General features: G+C 39.6%; 1 protein-coding gene across 15 annotated transcripts in view; it reads right to left on the bottom strand.

Moving 5' to 3' along the window:
* The window catches only part of LOC119850530 (poly(rC)-binding protein 3-like), a 685,847-nt gene that overhangs the window by 5,978 nt on the left and 668,646 nt on the right, over positions 1 to 11,223 (bottom strand). For 3 of the 15 annotated variants that reach the window (XM_043508581.1, XM_043508580.1, XM_038388654.2), the window contains one exon: positions 7,930 to 11,223. This exon is cut by the window's right edge and continues 445 nt beyond it. The exons of 4 other annotated variants lie outside the window; for them this stretch is intronic. Coding sequence is in view for 2 of the 11 variants with exons in the window: in XM_038388666.2 (XP_038244594.1) it covers positions 8,805 to 8,841 (37 nt within the window). In the remaining 9 variants the exon portion in view is untranslated. Of the gene's footprint in view, positions 1 to 7,000 lie in introns of those variants that run through there. 8 more of the 15 variants (XM_038388660.2, XM_043508584.1, XM_038388651.2 and 5 more) reach the window with 7 other exon arrangements.

Here is an 11,223-nt window from a genome sequence, read left to right on the forward strand (position 1 = left end):
AGGTTATATCTACTGCTCACCATAGTGTTTCTTTAAGGGAAAAACTGTTGTTGCTCACTCAAGGTAGGTGTCACTTTTGTAGCATCTTTTTACAATGAACGTTCTGTGTGAGAAAAGGAGTACTTGTGGCACCTTAGAGACTAACAAATTTATTAGAGCATAAGCTTTCGTGAGCTACAGCTCACTTCATCGGATGAAGTGAGCTGTAGCTCACGAAAGCTTATGCTCGAATAAATTTTAGTGAGCTGTAGCTCACCGAAGCTTATGCTCTAATAAATTTTAGTCTCTAAGGTGCCACAAGTACTCCTTTTCTTTTTGCGAATACAGACTAACACGGCTGCTACTCTGAAACCTGTGTGAGAACTGTTTCTCTTGATTCTCTTGACCCTACTTGACATATTCCCAGTATTCCAGCTCTGTGCTTATAATAAAGTTGTGAAAAGTTAAATTCATACGATCCTTAACAGAACAGATGATCACTGTATTCTGACCATATATACTGGTCTGCATTCGTGATATTTTTTGCTCAATAAGTACAAAAAACAAGCACAACCAATACTTTAAAAAAAAAAAAAAAAAATTTCAAGTCTAACTTTGCAACTAATCTCTGTCACTGGTAACATCCAGAAATTTGGCAAGAATGGTTTCCAAGTGTTCCTGACCTATAAACAGAAACATTCAAAAACTATATTAGAACAAACCTTGAACAGTTTGGCAAGTTACTAATTTAATTGGCAAAGAATAAACATGGCAGTGTATTAATACTTTGAATTTCAGTATTACTGGGTGCATATCATAGTGCAATGAGTGAAATAATGAGAGTAGTTCCCCTCTTGTTTAGGAATGAAAGTTCCTGCTCAAAGGTGGAGGCAATGGGAATATTTGTTTAACGACTGGCAGTCTTGCTATTTTCTGTAAATACAGTTTCCTTCATTTTCCATAAATTCTGGAGTGTCTGATGTACGATTTTTCCCCACTGCATATTCTTTCCACCAACTGCCCCACTAGTCCACCAAGGAGAGCTGCACAGACTCTTAATTCTGATATCTCACACCTTGTCTCTCTAATATCTTTTATTGAACCAACTTCTGTTTGGTGAGAGAGACAAGCTTTTGAGTTTACAAAGAGCTCTTCTTTAGGTCTGGGAAACCTAATCAGAGTGTCAAAGTTGAATAGAAGGTGGAACAGATTGTTTAGCATAAATAGTTAACACACATTTCATTGAAAGGTTAACTATTTATGCTAAACAATCTATTCCACCTCATATTTAACTGTGATACTCTAAGGGCTAGTCAGCACTACAGTTAGGTTGACATAAGGTGCCTTGCATTGACCAAAACTAAGTGTTTTACTACACTAAAATGTAGCTCCTGCTGGTGTAATTTGCGCACTACATCAATTTAGGCCTTGTCTACACTACTACAGTAAGTCGACACTACTCCAGCTACATGAATAAAGTAGCTGAAGATGACGTAGCTTAGGTCGACTTACTGGGGTGTATGCTGTGCTACATCAATGGGAGACACTCTCCTGTTGACTTAATCTTGTTCTGGTGGAGAACCAGAGTTGACCGGAGAGTGCTCTGTGGTCGATGTAGCGGGTCTTCACTAGACCTACTAAATCAACCCCCCCACCCCCCGCTGCATTGATCGCAGCAGCATCGATCCCCAGTTAGTGTATTGATACGGCATCAATAACCACACCTCCGTGAGAGGTGTAGAGCTTATGCCAATGTAGTTAGGTTGATGCAGTGTCAATGTAGTCACTGCATTGCTTACATCGACTTGCTACCTTTCAGAAGTTGTGCCACAATGTCCCACAGTGACAGTTAAATCGGGGCAAGGGCTCCTGGTGAGGATGTGCACCACCAACACAAAAAGAGCAGTGTGGATGTGCACATGTAATTTAATTACTGCAGTGGCTGTACTCCAGCATAATTTAGGTTGACTTGACTTCATTTTCCTGAACCTGAAGAAGAGCTCTGTGTAGCTCAAAAGCCTGTCTCTTTCACCAACAGAAATTGTTCCAATAAAAGATATTACCTCCTCTCTGTAATAGCCTGGGCCTAACATAGGTACAACGCTGCATAATTCTAATACTTGGCAGAAGTAGGTTGAAGCCAGCACACCAGTTTCTTGTGTTTAGACAACCAGAAACTTGTATGTCCTGTTTAGTTCCCTCAGTGGGGATCTAGTATGTGTCCAAGGACTGATTTGATTAAGGGCCTGTCTAGTCATTGGTCTTAATGTTCTGATGAGAGAAAGTGGAACAGACATGGCTGATTCTAAGGACAGACTGCATAGAGCAACATGGATGTACACTTCATTTTTATAACTGAAATTACTTTGCATGTCTAACTTTATAATTTTGTAGGCTTCAGTTCTCTTCATTTTGTGCACATTTGAAGAATATTTCTTTTTTACTGTATGTATGAGGAATGGGGAAGGGACATGAGCATTAAAAACAATACAGCTGGCATAGTCTCTCATCTTCATGATTGATTAATTGGGAGAAGCTTGAGAGTCAGTATTTACCTTTGGAATCAGAATACTACTGCATCTTAATGCAATCTTTTTAATTCTTTCAGAATAGACCTACTTTCCTATCCTTGTTAGCTATCAGAACTTGAACAGATTTGTGCACTTAGACCAAGGATATTAACTAAACAAATTGTCATCTTTTGGGTATTATGAATGCTTGGCAAGCATGTCCAGTGAGCCAAAGGACTGTTCTAACTAATCCCTCTTTGTTTCTTAAAGAGGAGGAAATTCATACAACATTATGTAACAGATAATGAACCAATCAATGGCATCGTGCATATTGCTGAGAAACAAATTACTGCGGTATTTCACAGCACTGAGTCCTATTGAGTGTCCATTTAAGAATGAAAATGGGCCATGTCTTTTTCCTTGAAAGGACAGTCTCTTAGGAGCTCCATTTATAGAAACAATTGCCATAGAAGACACAATTCTCAAGGAAAATAATGGGACAAGAGAAGTTGTCCAGTACCTCAGCGCTTACTCAGGAAGCGTGTAGAGAAGAGGTCTATTGTGATGATGCTAACTGAGCTCTAGAACTGGAATTTTTATCTATTAGTGTGCCAGCAAGGCAGGACTCAAACCTCCTTTTTAGCAGAGCCTAGTATCAGAAGTGGCCTTGAAGGCTGTTGGGAGACGGTAATTCTCCCAATTTACCAAGCTGTAGAGCTGATGCATTAAATCACTTTTCATTATTGCATCTGGGAAGATAACAGGCGCAATTTACTTGAGTTTGCTTTACCTGCAGCTTTAGGGCAGTACCATTTTATGAGTAATCTATTTGCTGCTATACTAAGTAAGTGGTATGCTTCCAGGTCATGGAAAGAGGTGTGGGGGTTTCGAGCCTATTGCTTTCCCAACACAACTTAAGTTTACAACTCAAGAAGGCGCTCTGGGGACTAACCCTGTTTAACTAAAATCATATGTTTCACTTGGGCAGTGAAATACAGACTATTTCGGCTGTGTGTGTGTAGAGATGTCTGAGCTCCATTACGTGTCTGAATAACATTTAAAAAAGGGGGAAAGCATGATATGCGTCATCATTATTAGTATTTGGATTGTGGTAATAAAGGATTTGGGGCCCATTGTTTTTGGCACTGTCTCTATGTATATTCATGAACACACACAAGAAAACAGTCATTCCCTACTCCAAAGAGCTTACAATCCAAGACTGTATTGTACTAACAAAGGCCTCTTCTCTAGAGTAATACATGTAATTTTCAATCTTGTTACTTAGTCACGGGAAGTGGGAAAAGTAAAATAAAGTCCATCTTTTTTGGTGTGGACAAAATGAGAACACAGCCTCTGCTCAGGATGATTTGCCTGCATTTTCATCTTCTCTGGTTGAGTTAAAACAGCAGCTTTAATGAGAGCAAGTTAGTTTACTACTAGTGCTAGTTCTCTCCAGGCTTGAACATGTTTTCTCCCCAGTTGATGCCAATCCTTTTATAATAAAGGAATATTTCAGTTGGAAATACCATTGAAAACATACAGGTGACTTAAATCTAACTAAATTTTAAAAACATTGTGTCAAAACTAAATGATTGGACATTTTTTTCTCACTATTTTTTTGGGCTGAAAACAGTTGCTGATTAGCAAATAGTTTTGGTCAACCCAAAATTGTATTTTTCAGCAAATAAACTGTTAGTCTGAAATATTTTGCCTAGCTCTGCTATAGAGTAACATGACACTTTTATTTTACCACATTAAAGTCTTATACAATTTCCACAGTGCCAAAGCCTACAATGTTAAAATTAACAGTTCTGGTTCAGAAACTTTGGACTTAAGTTAAGATACTATTTTCCTCAGTGAGGATGTTGGTATAAATGAAGTACAGTAGCAAATAAGATTATTACTCAGGACAATGCATTGGTAGGCCTGTGTAGAGAAACTTTCCCAGCATCTGCATGCATTTAATCTTTCATGAATCATTTCTTTTCATTTTTTCACTTTCATGAAAACAGCGCTCACTTACATATTGATGCAGGAAAGAAATGTGGGCATCAAAGGATGAAATTAGCAATGAACTGACAGAGACACCACTGAAAGTCATTTATCGGCAGAAAATCAGTGGGATTAAAACAATGCACATTTTTACAGAAGAGTTCTAGCCTCAGTCTGTAAATGTTTGCTTGTGTAGGAAGGTCTTATGTGTAGTCTTTACATGGATGGGAAGAGAGATCCCAAAGTTATTGACTAGCCTATCTTGGACTCATCAGATGGAAGAATTGTTACTAGAGCCCTACCTGATTTGAAAGTTAAGTAAGAATTGTACTGTACTGTGGCTCTAGTTACTTCAGACTTAAAAGACAAAGTTTAATTTGTATCATTGTTTAAATAATATAGATCTCGCAAATACATTTCACTGGATTTTTTTTAAAATAAATTTTCATCTGAAGTCTGGTATTCATTATAGCATTGTGCTAGTAATCATATAGCTATGGAATAGATTTCTAAATTACAGTTGGAGTCAAATTTTTCATGATTAAATGAAATTTTCAGCTCAGATTAAAGGGGGGGGGTTTAGGAATGATGGCTTAAAAAAAGGAGTGTGGCTGATTTTAAGTTACTGCTTGTGCAAGAAAACATGTTATTCAACTTCTAATACAAGTTTCAGTTCATTAGTTTTTAAATTAGTCTGGATTTCAAACTTCAGACTTGTCACATATGTATCTTGAATGAGTAATCCTTGCTTTGTAATCTCAAAAGAAGAGGGGAGATTTTCAAAGGTGCTGATGGGAGTCCTATTGAAAGTCAATTAGAGTAGCATACCTAGCACTCAAGGGTGTCTTTCAAAACATCTACAGGGAGGTTTTCAAACAAGGCAAACTTACAGATGTTTGGGAGTGAAAAAAGAGCACAGTGCTATCTTCAGAATCAGGACGACTCATCTTGGTGAGTTTCTCTCAACTTCTCCCAGAGGAGGCCGTGGGTAGCTGTCGCAAGCCAGTCTACATAGCAAGAGTTGGCAATTTTGACACAAAAAAATTCCTTATTTTAAATACGGGGCCCTGACTGAAACCTACCCAAACACACAGGAGCCTGAGCATCAACTGGCCCACCACAAATAAAAGGCCTGTGCTGTTCATGCCCAAATTTGAAGCTTGTCGTTCCAGGTATATTCGGTATTTCTAACTGGATGCTGAGACCAGTAGGCTCCTCCCCGCTTGCTGAGCTATGACAAAAGCTACCAAAAAGCAGCCCTAAATTAATTTCAGTGTGCTCGAGTATTGTGCCCATACTGTGACTCGTACTGCTGACAGCCTTTGCGATTCAGAGCTGAAAAATGCTCTATAGAAGCTATGCATTAATACACAGGGCGCTGCCCAATGGGGGATTTCTTTTAACAAGTCACGGTATGGGGTGTAGAAGTTGATGCCAACAGCACATGGTCTGTTCCCACGAACATTCTTTGCGACCATGAATGTATGCACAACAGAAAGAGGTGATTTGGCCCACCATAGTTCCCTTTTTGGTTTAGCTAGTGAACGAAGTGCCACTGCTGCTTGACCTAATTTATACGATGTATAATGACAGTATTTTGGTAAACTGACCCTGCAGAGTTAGTGCAGACTAGAGTGTTTTACCAAAAAAAAAAAATTCAAACGTTTGCAATGTAAATTATTCTTTTGTGTAAATGCCCCACCAACCACATCCCTTGCACGAAAGTGCATTCACCTCATTAAAGCAGATTTCAGTGCACCTTTTGCAAGTATCCTGTATTCATGGTTTTATATTGCTGCATCTGACCAGTTTGCCTTTCTGTGTGTGGGGGGGTAGGCTCCCCTTCTCCCTACCAAACCTTTTGTATGATGTCATCGCTCCCATCATAGTTTATCTGGCCTAGATTGTAAACTCTGTGGTGCAGCACTCAGGTATTTTTTTGTCAGAAAAGCACCATACACACTGATGCTGTCTAGATAATATCCATAGGCTAATTTGTCTGTTTACGCCACTGCCTTGCCATTGCCACTGCTGAAATCAAGCCTCACGTGCCTCTTTTGGTTAGTGAAACAGCTTGCCTCTGGGCCCTCCCCAAGTCCAGCGCGCTAGATTGTGCACACTGCTGCTCACTTTGCGTTACACATGCACAAGTGTGACCACATAACCCTTCCGTCTCAGACAATTCCACTAGCTTCGACTTCATCTAGCCAGAATTTCTCCTCGTTTTGAAAAAACCTGCCATGATCGGTCCCCTGCTTTTCACCAACTCAGCCTGTCTCCTCTCCAGCCACGCTCCCCACAGCGTCCACCACTGGTTTAGCACAGCCCACTGTGGAGAGCTCTTGCCCTTTGGAACAGACTCCCTGTAGCTTTCCACTTTGCTCTTGGTTTTAAGCTCGCTTGTGAAAAAAACCCCTTTTTGGCCTTGCTTAGGCTGCTTTATTTCTCATTCTGTTCCCCCCACTCTTCTGTATGAAACCTGTAAGTGTATTTGTTAAGGTGCTTGGGACGAATTTGCATGAAGACTTCATACAGATGCAAACTCCTGATGGCTCATACAACTGACAGCGAGACAATCCTCCACACTCAGCATTTAGCACTGGCGCTATGTACTTATAGTCACTAATACCTTAGTGCTGGAGGTCAGAAGCAATGTCCAATGGCACTTGAAAAAACAAGAACTTGGAGGTCATTTCCATAAAAAAACTACAACTCGCCTTATTTAAAGCATAAAATTAGTTATGATAAGTCTTAACATAACAAACGTATTATCAGGGACTTCAAAATGTACCTACAGGTTTGAAAGCATAGCTGTGGATAGCGCCACTAAGGCAGCACCTTGATACCTTTTCAAGGCAATGAGTCAGAAACATGCATCTTATGGGCCTGCCCTTGCAACTCTAACCGATTTCAGGAAGAGTACGTGCCTGAGCTAGGGGTTCTGGGATTCTTCAGCTGAGTTGGATATATGCTGGTTCATATTACTTGCACACTCTGCAAAACCACAGTGTCACCAAGGGTATGAAAAAGTTGCAAATGCCCTACAGGAGAGGTGGCTAGCGTGCAGCCCACAAAGTTAGCCAATGCTCATGGTGACTCCTATCTTTAATATAAAGGCATAGCCCATCGTGGAGGCTACAGGTGTCAGCTTGCAGCACTCCATCAGATCCAAATAGGAGACTGGACGAGTCAAGGACCTTTGCATGATGCAATCAGTAGTTTCTATGGGTCAAGCCTCCGTATGAAAGACGAGGTTCACTACATATTTCTGATTGACTATGGCCCTTGGATTGCTGGCATAGTTCCAATGCAGCCCTTGGGTGGATAAAGTTTGGGCATCTCTGCCCCCCAAAGCAATGTGCAGTGTTGTAAGCAATAGAGGCATGAAACCAACAAAGGCCATTCACAATACCAGACTCAGTACCTGGCTGCGTTTGCTTTTCTTCCCTGGCTGATCAAAAATCAATCCTGGTCTTAAATGAGAAATAGGGGTGGGGAGTGGTTCTTTAAATCTCATTATGCTGAGCCAAATTCTGCCACCTCCAGTCCTTCTGGGTAGTAATTTACTCTACACGAAGACCGATTAAATCCACAGGGGATTATTTGCTGAGTAAAACACTACCCAATATAACCTGTGACAGAACTTGGTCCCATGTAGTTATGTTTGTAAATGCTTTAAAAAATCAGCTACCAGGATCATCTAGTGGCCTGTTTGATGTTGCTGATACTGCAGCTTGTTATGCTGCTACCAAAAGAGCACTGGGGCCTTACATGTGTTAATATCAACGCTTTAATCCTTAATGAAAACAAGCCATTTGTCTATGAGATTATTTTGAGAAGCCATTTCTAAACGAGACAATTGTCAACCTGGTTACCAAAGAACGCGTTTAGAGCAACACAAAAGTTGTATGCAAAAAGCTACCATGTGGTTTTAAAGCAGGAAAAAAATTTATTTATAAAAAAGTCTTATTTAATTTACCGCCAAGTCTATAATTGAATACAGTGAGTTAGAACACTAACAGCCCATGCTTTTATACAGACTAGGCAAAGCATGAACATCAACAAAAATTAATTCCCCCAAAATTTGCTCTACAGTATGAGCCACAACAGTGTTAAAGTGGAACAGTAATGAAAGCAACACAAGAGTTAGGAAGCACAGTTGCTTAAAGAGTAAAAGTAGTATTTATTTTGATGTCTCAGAATAATAAGAAAGTTAGAAATGGCAGAAATTCCACTGTAGATTAGTCCATAGAAATCATTGTCTCATGGGGCTTTGGAAAAGTCCTGTCTGGTGGCTAATGTACTAGGGCAAGATGAGATACATTACAGAGCCCCCAGGCCAGTAACTTCTGAAGACAGCCTAAAATGTAGGAACAAAAATGAGGAGAAAAAGAAAAAGAAAAAAAAAATCTTCTCACCATTAAAAAAATTACACTTGAGTACAACCAGCATAGAAGAGCATTTCAATGCAGGCAAGTTTTCTCACATTTTTTTACTTCAGTTATTAAAACAGTTACAATAGTCCAGAACAATTTTACAGCAGTTTTCTAGAGCTGTTAAATATCTGAGGTACCATGACATTTGTTCCAGTTTTTCCTTCATTATATACAAACAGTCCCCCCCCCATTTTGATAAGTGAAAACTGTAACAACGACTGTTCTACAAATGGTTACAGTGACAAAACTTAGCGCAAAGGTACGAAGGTGGAGAAAAGCCTATAAAATACAGAAATGACAAAGAATACTGAAATAGTACTTAGCCCTATACAATAACACACTTTTAAATACCATGGTTTAAAAAGTATTGCATTTGCATTCTGTGTTTTTAGTTTATATTAAAATGCACTGAATACAGTTCAATTCATTAAAGCTTTGTGTCCAAGGAGTGCAAAGTGGATGAACATGGCAGGCTAATGGGATTCTGAATTTTGAAGTTGTGAGGGAAAACAATATTGCGTTACTGAGCCAGTGCTATGCAACGTAAATTAAAAATAAGGTGAATGGACAAACAGAAAATGCCATTAAAAACTAGTTCCAACAGCTAGCAACCAGCTAGTACATCTCTCAGCTACTTTCAGTTTGCTTGCAATTATTTTTCCTTTCGGAGTAAACTTGTTTACTGGCTGGCATCCAATCAACATGACAACCTTCCAAAAACATTTGATATGAAATAGCTTGTACATGTATTTAATTTTTAAATGCCTGTTTTCTAACCATAACTTACACTGTGAAATGAGTTGCCAAGCTTTTAAACTGGAATGTATTTAGGATTTGTACAATAACCTTAGTAAACCTTAGCCAATGCATGTTGGCCAAGAAGGCCATGTGACCCTGCTCCCTTGAAAAAGTCAATGGATGTTTTTTTATTGATTTCCATGGGAGGATGATCTGGGCCCTAAATTACATGGGGTATATTTTCAGCCAGGATGATACCTGGCTGTGGGAGGGTATCTTTGGGCCTGCAAAACAAACTGGGGGCACAAATCTGAGTCTTTGCCCCTCTGATTTGTACCCATAATTAGATACTTAGAGGTGCATGTATTTGGAGTTGCACCTTCAGGTCAAAAGCAGGAGCAAAATATATGGGGGCAAATTGTGCATCCAAAAGGGAGCCTGCCCTCCTGAAAATGTCCTCCTTAAAGCACGTTATCCTTCACTAGTATCCTAAATTAAGAAGAACTATTGTGCCCTGTAAATATCCTATAGAAACAGATCGGTTAGGTGAGTATTGAGACTTGGCTGATACATTAGTATGGCTATAAGAATGGCACATAGAAGATTTGAAAGCTTGTTAAAATTACCTCATGTTACCACTTAATATTTTTCTTCCTTTAATTTTTTTTCTCTATCTTTCCATTCTGTTAAGAGTTTCTCAGTGCAGCAAGATTCATACACATGGGTGATCCATGACTAAATGCATGTATGTATTAGAACAATATTTGGTATTCTTTTTAGCTTCATTATCTAGTAAGATGCAAGTGCCAAGCAGGTTAATATAAGTCTCAATGCTTTGTGAAGTTTAGCAGAATGACCGCTAGAGGTCAGGCATGCATGGGGATTTCCTTTCAGAGCCGCATGGTGCTTTCTAGCTGTGGGCCTATCAAAATGTTCATGAAGACAAATGTCAAATTTGAAGGATACAGTAACTGAGAAGTAGTCTCACAATTGAAGGGATCCCTTCCAATGGATATAAATACTGACGTGCTAGGCAGTAATTATTAACTATTTCTAATGCCAAAGACATTTGTCAAACAAGCTTTAGTCTTAGGTATCGGCTTTTTTTTCCTTTTTTGAGGGCCCCAATTCTGTCCTTGCTGACACCCATGCATCAAGTGTAAATGAGGACAGAACGTAGGCCTGGGAAGGTGTCTTTTCCTCCAGGCTGGCTAGACCAGGCAGCATTTGTTAGTGTCACCACTTGAGACTGCAGCTCTCTATTATTGTTGTCAGAGCAGTGACGCCTCAGAATGAAAATCTGCCTCCATTCTGAGCCTAGTGTTGGACCCTTTATTAATAACTATGTGAGGCTAAACATACTAGATGATGTGGGAACCACACCAGCTGTGTGACAAACTTTAGCTAAGTATGGTTACCAACTAGAGTTTAAAAGAATCGGGGAGGCTGTTGGAACTAGTTGCTATTTTTTGGGTGGGTGTGTGCGTGCCCGCGTGTTAATAGTTATGGAAAGTGGAAGACAATTTGAGGTGTCGACAGTTAACACTAGCAATTTAACAGAAAATAAA

This window comes from Dermochelys coriacea, chromosome 2 (assembly GCF_009764565.3).
Source record: "Dermochelys coriacea isolate rDerCor1 chromosome 2, rDerCor1.pri.v4, whole genome shotgun sequence".
Taxonomy (NCBI): domain Eukaryota; kingdom Metazoa; phylum Chordata; order Testudines; family Dermochelyidae; genus Dermochelys; species Dermochelys coriacea.